Source organism: Poecilia reticulata, chromosome 14 (assembly GCF_904066995.2).
Source record: "Poecilia reticulata chromosome 14, P_reticulata-male-v2, whole genome shotgun sequence".
In the NCBI taxonomy this organism is placed as follows: domain Eukaryota; kingdom Metazoa; phylum Chordata; class Actinopteri; order Cyprinodontiformes; family Poeciliidae; genus Poecilia; species Poecilia reticulata.
Genome location: NC_088843.1, coordinates 24,041,539 through 24,050,829, shown reverse-complemented (window position 1 = coordinate 24,050,829; position 9,291 = coordinate 24,041,539). Strand labels below are relative to the sequence as shown.

The 9,291-nt window shown below is 36.8% G+C and overlaps 1 protein-coding gene across 2 annotated transcripts; it reads right to left on the bottom strand.

Moving 5' to 3' along the window:
* Window positions 1–2,632: 2,632 nt before the first annotated feature.
* LOC145554956 (myelin protein zero-like protein 1) lies at window positions 2,633–8,550 on the bottom strand. 2 transcript variants are annotated; one of them, XM_081615946.1, is made up of 5 exons: window positions 8,232–8,549; window positions 7,162–7,343; window positions 4,117–4,327; window positions 3,456–3,553; window positions 2,633–2,858 (listed from the first exon to the last, which is right to left on the bottom strand). In XM_081615946.1, the coding sequence occupies exons 1-5, from the start codon at window positions 8,302–8,304 to the stop codon at window positions 2,757–2,759; spliced, it is 666 nt and encodes a 221-aa protein (XP_081472072.1). In that variant the 5' UTR covers window positions 8,305–8,549; the 3' UTR covers window positions 2,633–2,756. The 2 variants fall into 2 exon arrangements, with proteins under 2 accessions (XP_081472072.1, XP_081472073.1); XM_081615947.1 differs by lacking the exon at window positions 3,456–3,553 and having other exon boundaries at window positions 8,232–8,550.
* Between the last annotated feature and the right edge of the window lie 741 nt (window positions 8,551–9,291).

Genomic DNA, 9,291 nt, shown 5'->3' with positions numbered 1-9,291 from the left:
TTGGGAACCTTTGGGCTACCATAGTATTTACTAAAGCTAGGAAACAAGTAGAATAGTTTGCTTATTATTATGGGCTCCATTTGAGAAAACTGAAAAATATATTATGTTTGTTCTCATCAATAAAACAGAATCTGTGTTAAGTCTTCACTTTAAAACACTTGATGTGTTTATCAAAGTTTTAATGCAGCAATTAAACGCAAATTTTGCTGCACCGACAAGTACTTTTATTTACAAGTCAAAAGATATTGTTCTATTTACCATGAAAATAGAAGGAAACCACAAACCTGGGAAAAGAAGATCCCTTTGTGTTGCATCTAACATTTTTCTGAGTATATTTTAAGTTAAAATGTGTAGTGTGTAATTAGACACACAAGGTCCCACTTTGAACACCCTTCTTCTAACATACGGGGTCAACTTGACCTTTAAATTACATATTTAAGGTGGATCTGTGCACCACAGATTCCATTGAGCTAGACGACAAAACAATTTTGCAATATCTTTCCTCAACAATAAATCCAGAGGCCAACTTCACAGTCATGTTCATCCCTTTTTTTGTTCCCCCACCTTCTTCGTAGAGTAGATTTATCCTTCTGACTGTTTGTCGCCCCTTGCAGGTTTCCCCAGAAAGATGCATCTATGTTCACACTGCTGAATCAGACAAGAAAAAGTGAGAATAGGAATCTTTACGAGACAATAAATGACACTGGGCTCTTCAAAATAAAAGAATTATAAACTATCCATCCATTTTCTGTACACCCTCATCCCTTAGTGGGGTCGGGAGGTGCTGGTGCCTCTCCAGCTAACGTTCCGGGCGAGAGGCGGGGTAGTTTTTGCCTAACTGTACAGTCTTATGTGTTACGTTTTGTTTTTAATATTTTTACCTAAATATTAAACGTAAAGGTGAATGCCTCGCTGCTTGTGCACCTTAATTTTCCCACTGAGAGACAGTAACGCACATTTCTATTCTATTACACTAAATCCACGACAAAACAACCTACCAATTCAAAGTAAATAAATGAAACGACAATAACTTTAACATTATTAATCTTGCGTTTCAGTTGTAGTCGTGACTGGGAAATCCCTAACCCTAACCCTATTCAGAAAAATCAACTGGAACGCCTTCCGAAGTTAGATTTTCCACAAGGAAAGTGGTTTAACTCCAACGAAAGCCGACTTTGCATTTCAATATGGCGGCTCGTTAACACCCTGCCAGCATGCCCAGGTGGGCACCATATGGGGGAAAGGAGGGCAGACATATGGGTCCCATCTGGTCTGCCCTCCTTTTCCCCATATGGGGCCCACCTGGGTATGCTGGCAGGGCAGTAGTAAACTCTGGTGGAAACATGTTTATTTCACAAGATACACATGTAACACGTGCGTCTAAAATAAGTAAAGTAAAGTTTAAAACAAGAGGTATGTCTATGGGTATCGCTAAGTTGAAATACAACTTTTTTTCAGTTAAATTTATTTTGTTCTTCATGTTTCAAGATACTTGTTAGCAACATTTCGAACATGTAATACCAATGTCAAACACTGTGAAAGTTGAATTACTGTTATCAAACATGTCGCTTTGAAGAAAAAAATACCCTCCGAAATATAAAGGGCCAACCACGAGAATCAACTCATTTAAAGTTAAAACAAAGTTTCACGTAAATAAAAAAGACGGTAACTTAAATGTTTGACTTTGAAACTGAAGCGTTCAAGATTCCTATCAAGCTAATTTTCTTTTAGCAGCTCCACTGATCTTTTTGATAAACATTGTATTACCAAGACACATGAAAACAAACCTTTATCTTGTCCTTTTTCTATTCTTCCTCTTGCTTTTCTCTGTCACTGCAACATTTTTGAAACATTGTTTTGCTTATTTTGATGCACCGCAGCGCACATTGCCGATGAAGCATGACCAATCGCCGCCACAAGGGGGCACCCAAGATAATTTATTTTTTCTTTTTGCCCATAAAAAAAATATTTCTACATGATCAAATTTATATTGTTGTATAACAAATTAACAACTTTATCTGGAAATTGTTTTCTTTAACAACAAAGAAATCATCACAAAAAGAAAAGAAAAGAAAAAAAATCAGCTCCACTTAGGGGGCCCCCTAGTGGGCCTGGGACCCTAAACAACTGCTTAGTTGCTCATGCTTTAGAAAACATCCTAATAAATTGTTTATTCAATGAAAAAATTGTATTAATTATGTTTAAAGCTAAAAATAGATTATTGCCAATTAATTTACAAAAGTTTTTCGTCTTAAACTCAGGTGACAGGAATGACAGAAGGAAGAATGATGTCAAAAGTAAAACTGTGTGTAGTACTTGAAAGCAAATGTGCATTTCGGTGAATGGAGTAAAATTCTGAAATAGTTTGGATAAGGAGTTGAAAAATGCTTTATTTTAAATTAATTCAAAACACTTTATAATAAAAAAAGGTTTTATACACTTTTGAGTTAAAAATGAGAATAATATATTGCTTGCAACTCATATTGTTATAATTTTATTTATGCGGCCATGCACTTTGTAACTATTGAGGAAGGTTTCTGTTAGATTTTTCTTCTCCCTGCTGCCTTTACACTTGTGCAGAGTATGTGTTGTCAGGGAATGTGCTTATAACTTAATGATGAATTTTGTTAAATCGAGTGAATTGACTGATTGATTTATTGATTTCCCGTACTTCCCAATTCTTGGTTATGGGTCGACAATAACGTTAGCGGGCGGAGAGGGAAACCAAACTGAAACCAGCCTCCAGTCTGAGGCCATCATGTCTCTGGAAGCTGGTTGATGTCGGTCAGGTTGGTGTCATTCAGGATTACTTTGATCCGATCCAGGGACTCCGCCTGTCGTATTCGCTGCAGGTGGACCTGTGGACAGAAAACAAACGCTGATTCTGATTTCGTCATTTCTATCTGGATCATGGTTCTGAGGCGCTTCAAGAAAATGGTGTGAGATTCCCCCTGCAGGGTTGTGCAAAAGTATTCACATGTTGTCCACATTTTCTCACATCTTAATTAATCGATTAGTCAGTAGGCCTGTCACAATATCAAATTTTGCTACGTTGTCCCAGAAGCTATTGCGACAAATGACAATATTGCTGTTTTGAGACCATTTAAGTAATATAATGCCTATGGCACAATAATTCAGGAACACATTCTCAAAGATCAATAAACTTTAAATTCTAATGAAGATTTAACACTGGAACTGGAAGACATTTCCATCCATCCATCCATCCATCCATCCATCCATCCATCCATCCATCCATCCATCCATCCATCCATCCATCCATCCATCCATCCATCCATCCATCCATCCATCCATCCATCCATCCATCCATCCATCCATCCATCCATCCATCCATCCATCCATCCATCCATCCATCCATCCATCCATCCATCCATCCATCCATCCATCCATCCATCCATCCATCCATCCATCCATCCATCCATCCATTTTCTATACACCCTTGTCCCTAGAGGGGTCAGGAGTGGTGCGTGCTGGTCCCTATCTCCATCGAACGTTTCGGGCAAGAGGCTGGATTCACCCTGGACAGGTCGCCAGTCTGTCGTAGACATTTTAAATATAAAAAATAAATGAACAAAACAACAGAAACAACAAATGAAATGAATTTATAAAGTCTCTGTATACAAAACTGTCGTTCAAAGAACAGCAAGGTGAGACCAGAGCACCAGACTGAAGACTTTTGAGAAGCAGCAATAAATGCACAACGCTTCTTGACACAGCCAAACAAAGAGCGCCCTTCATTTTATTGAACACTTCTTGGTGTATTTTCTTCCCACTTAACATTTATAATATGTAATTATTTGCAATAAATAATTTAATCACATGATATATTAAAATGAGCAAAATAAATAAATTCCATTGGTACGACAATCGTCAAAGAGATGCTCCCTGTAAATATCACTGAAAAGCCGCCATTTTGAGAAACGCTGCAAACAACTGACAGCGAGTATGTGGTAGTCAGTCTGCACTAGCCGCTTCTTTTGTCTGTTTCTCCTGCTTAAGCTTAATGACTGTTATTTTTTGAAATACAATTTTGGTTACAGAGACAAGTGCATGTCACACTAAAAACATCAAAATAGATTAATACGTTTTGAACTTTACCTTCCTGAATGACCCTGAGTTCCGTTTGGCCCTGAGTTCCCGACACGTCGGGTGGGTTCTTCACGTCGCAGAAGAAGGTCCCGTTGTCGCTGAACTCAGCCGGACTCAGCTGTATCGAGGCGTCCTTCTTGTTGATGTCTCCGACAAACTGAACCCTGTGTTTGAATTCTTCTTGTCCTGCATATGCTTTTCCGTCAGTAAAGTATAAAATCTAGAATAACAGAAACCAAATAAAATTTGAGACTAAATAAAGAGAAAGGGAAACAACAGATGCAGAAATACCAAAGAGGATTATGGCCAGTGACAAAACAAAAAAATTAATTTGACCAATCTTCTGAAATTAAAAATCAGTTCTTTCTTTTCAGTGGCCCCTTTCCTCTTCCATACAGAAGTAAAACCACAGACCATAACTTAGTTTTATTTCACTTTTTGACCCACTTAGCTACATACAGTATAAGAACTATGAACTCAGACAGAAAAATTACTCAAATTTTCTTTGCTTAATTAACAAAACAACAAATATGGAGTTTTAATGATTTAGTAATATTTAGACATAAAACTCAAGGACACACAGGATTGAGTTAGTTACCAAACCTAAACAAAGATCTAGGAAACATGCCTGGAGCAGTTGTGGTTAAGTTATAGACAAATCAGTGGATGGGAGGACAAGGAGACACAATGTCACTGATGGACTAATGGGTGAAAGAACAGACAAAATACACTCTAAACTAAAATAGTCGTAACAAACAATTTTTTTCAAAGTTTTCTAAGCCTAAAAGATAATAGATGGATTATCAGTTGACGTCACATTGTGTCCCCAGTGTAGTGTAATAGACTTCCTCATGAAGTTTAAACTATTATATATATATATTCACACACACACACACACATATATATATATATATATATATATAGCTCTTTATGTGGTCAATGACTATATATATATATATATACATTGTGGTGGTGGATAAAGAACAGAGGAAAGCCGTTGTGGTGGATGTAGCAATACCAAGTGACTACAACATCAGGAAAAAGGAGCATGAGAAATTGGAGAAATACCAGGGCCTCAAGGAAGAACTGGAAAAGACCTGGAAGGTGAAGACCACAGTGGTGCCTGTGGTCATCGGGGCCCTCGGGGCAGTCACCCCCAAACTGGAGCAGTGGCTCAAACAGATCCCAGGAACAACATCAGACATCTCAGTCCAGAAATGTGCAGTTCTAGGCACAGCCAAGATACTGCGCAGAACCCTCAAGCTCCCAGGCCTCTGGTAGAGGACCCGAGCTCAGAGGATGAAACAGACCACCCGCGGAGGGTGAGAAGGGAATTTTTTATATATATATATATATATATATATATATATATATATATATATATATGTTTTTCTTCAATAAGTTGATTGACTGGACTAAACCTTATTTTAATATGCAATTGAATCTACTGAAACTATTTTTCAGTATTCTTATTTGATATTTTCTTCATATTATGCATGTCCCCAGTACTAACTTTCCACCCTGTTATGATGTTTCCTTATTGTCTTCAAAAAGTCGAAAATTCCATAAAAACCATTTAATGTAAGTGACATCAATTGGTTTTGATGTGAATTCAACCAAAGTAAGCTTCTGATGTCACTATCTCTGTACTTTTTCTTATCTTAAATATTTAAACCTGTATGAGTAAAGCTTAAAGTTCCACCCTGTTAGGATAGATTGTGAAAAATGTTTATTCAGTAGAATTTAAAAAACATAATATTAGATTTAGTCATTAAAGGTTTGTTATTCTGTTGAAGGTTAGGTAGCTAAATGTTGACCACATAAAGAGCTACAGGTAGATTAGATAGAAAAGTTCCACCCTGTTAGGTTCATGAACCAAACAAGGTAGAAATTAGGGTGAAAAGTAATAATTTTAAGTCAAATAAAAAAATTTCAGATGATGGAATAGAGTTGCAAAGTAGTCTGAGGTATTAACAGATGTATTTGCCATTTGTATGTTTTCATTTCACTAGTTACCCCCATTAGCTCCTGTGAGGGGAACAATGAGTTCCTGTCATGGGAAAATCCACTACAGGGATATCACCTGTTTTTGCCAAATAGAGCCAGGACAAATACTCTGCCTATACTTTGACTTGAAAGAGGCAATCTTGCAACTAATAATGAAAATCGTCAGATTTCAGAATCAAAGACATTGATTTTCCACCCTGTTATGGGACAATAACAGGGTGTGATGTTCCATTCCACACATGTTTTTATTATATATTGTTACAGAAACATTAAGTACTGTGAATTTGTCTGTGCCATGTTGGGAGTTGAACACCAATAAATGCAAATATTGGCATAAGTTTTTTAAATTACCAATATTTTCAATGCTGTCAGTAATAATGAGTAAAAAAACAGTTTTTTCTTTACAATACAGTCAGAAATTATTCGTAACTTCATTATGTGTTACAATTTCAAGAATAAAACATATTATATAGTAAAAGGGACACACTCTTTTTAAGAAAAAGTCATTATTTTTCAAAATGTAAATGTTTTAACTATTTGTGGTCTATATGTAAATGTTCATTACAGGGTGGAACACATTCAGAGACAATGGTGGAAAAAAAACACATGTAATTATTAACTTATCCAATCCTGAGCTTGCCCATTATTAATTTCTTATTGTTAAACATGTCAGTGTTGTAACAAAATATTTAAAACATTAATACTTTTTTTTTTCAAATCTGAGGCCGAAATGTTGCCGCAAAAAAAGAATCACCCATATACTTACCAATGTATTACTTGTATATTTATTTAATTTTTATAGATCCACCGGTAATTATATGTAAGTGCAAATGTATGGTCAGACATTGTTGCCAAATTCTTAGATTTACTCCGTCATTGCACACCAAGTCTAAGTGGTTATTTTAATTTTCCTTCAAAATTAGTGTCATGAACGACTTTATTTGCTAGATGTGACGCGAATATAAACACCACAAGCAGCTTCACTTTACATGCAGCTTTATGATGTAAACACGCAACGACAAAACCAGAGCAGCAGCTGGGACTCACCACGTGTGGAGCTGAGAAGTACTGACTGTCGGGCTGATTGGACTGGAAGGACCACATCATACTGGTGACTCTGGTCACCACCTCACTGGAGTCAAAGATGCACCGCAGGACCGCCGTTGTGCCGTTCTGCACGATCACTTCAGAATCAGCGTGTATGGTGATTGCACATGCAGGTCCTGTGACTGTTTTGGGGGGGAGAGAAAAAAAAAAAACATTAAAAAATGGTGTGAGCCATTAAACGCGTTAGTAACAGGATGACAGCTGAAACAATAACAACACAGCAAGCGTTGAAAGAAGAGTTCATAACGGAAGAGAAATACTCCAAGATGTTAGGGTATTTTAATCTGTAAAAAATGAACCACACAAAGATCATGAGTTTTATTGCCTTCCTTTGGAGGGGGCGGCGCGCCGATTAGGTTTTCCCATACACGATCCCATTCGATCAGTCCGCTGATCTTCCCGATCAGTCCGCTATAGGCAAGATCAGTCCGCTAGGTAAGATCAGTCCGCTAGGTAAGATCAGTCCGCTAAGTAAGATCAGTCCGCTCGATCAGTCCGCTCGGGACCGAAGATCAGTGACCTCTGAGTTTCTCAGCAATAAGGCGGACTCTTTATTGAGAAAAAGTCGGATTGGTCTGTGAATACGTACTGGCCATGTTTTTGCAAACTTTGTTAGCTTAAGAATATGGTCAATTTTCAATAAATAAAATCTTTCAGTAACTTAATCTGGTTCCAAGAAACATTTATCAACCAGCAATGAAAAAAACGAAAAACAACAACAAAAGATTATCAAATGTTTTTTAGTCTAATTTCTATTGCAAATATCTTAAGGCGAGGCAAGATTTAGTAGCTTTTTAAAAGTAAATAAATCCTTATTTTTTATTTTAAAAAGTACACAGCGACCAGCATAACAGTTAAACGAGACTAAACAAAGTAGATTTAATGTGAAGGACAGGGGCTGGAGGAGCAACGATGACAACATAGCGAGACTGATTTATCATAAAAACAGTTAACGCCGATTCAGGCGTCACGGAACGGGACTTTATCCACTTTTAAAGTTTAATACTCACCAAATATAACGCATAGCAAACACCCAGACCATAAAACACCCATGCAAACGTTCTTCGACCATCTGGGCTCCATTATGTTGTTGTAAATAGAAGTAGCTCCTCGGCCACGACGACGAAGTTAGCTTCCGACTGGTGGTTTCCGAGCAGGCAGTTTGTCAACACTTTCAAAGCAGCGCTTAGGTTAAAGGTTTTCTTTTTCTTTTTAGGATCTGACACGCAAAATAAAAAAATTAAAAAGATTTTTGACGCCAACTCTTGGCTGAGTCTACATGCATTTTTACTGGGCTAAAAAGTGGTACAATGACAACACTAACAGTTATCAACTTATTTATTTTCAATTCCTGTTTTTGTTTAAATCTCACTAAGCGCCTATAACATAAATGTATTCTATTTGTTAATTTCTGGAGAAGACTGCAAGAGCACAGACTGTACAGGGTGAGCCATAAGTTTCCATACACAGGAGAATGTTAAATGTATTTCTTTTATATTTCAGATACCCAAGAAGATGCGTTTGACAAAAAAAAAGCAAAGAATTGAAATTATACCGATGGCTGGATCGGGAAGCAGTCGCAAGGTTGCACGAAACTTTAACAGAAAACATGGAACGAGCATCACATATGACACTGTGGCATAATTTATTTGCAAGTTTCAGAAAACTAGACATGTTGCGGATCAATCGGTCCAAAACGTGCAGCGATTACAGAGTCCCACAAAAATAAAAAACGGTTGTCCAATATAAAATGTTTATTTTTTTCTATGTGTGGAAACTTATGGCTCACCGTGTATTTGTGACCCCAACTTTAAGATCATCTTCAGTCCAAAATACATCCGAATATTTGTCAAATAGACACAGCTTGTTCAACCTTTATTCTGCTAAAAACAAAATGTAAAATATTTTTAGAACCTTTGGGCTATCATGTTAATATTTACTAAAGCTAGAAAATAAATAGCATAGTTTGGTTAATATTGGAGTCTCTGTTGTATAAAACAAACATATATTATGTCTGTTCTCATCAATAAAATTAGAATCTGTTAGTCTAACACTTGATGTATTTATCAA

What these genes read in the sequence shown, in the direction of transcription:
- LOC145554956 (XM_081615946.1), bottom strand. Translation starts at nt 8,304, where the DNA reads ATGGAGCCCAGATGGTCGAAGAACGTTTGCATGGGTGTTTTATGGTCT. An exon ending in TTTGCTATGCGTTATATTTG is followed by an intron (nt 7,344 to 8,231) that starts GTGAGTATTAAA and finishes CCCCCAAAACAG; the next exon opens with TCACAGGACCTGCATGTGCA. An exon ending in ACTTCTCAGCTCCACACGTG is followed by an intron (nt 4,328 to 7,161) that starts GTGAGTCCCAGC and finishes CTGTTATTCTAG; the next exon opens with ATTTTATACTTTACTGACGG.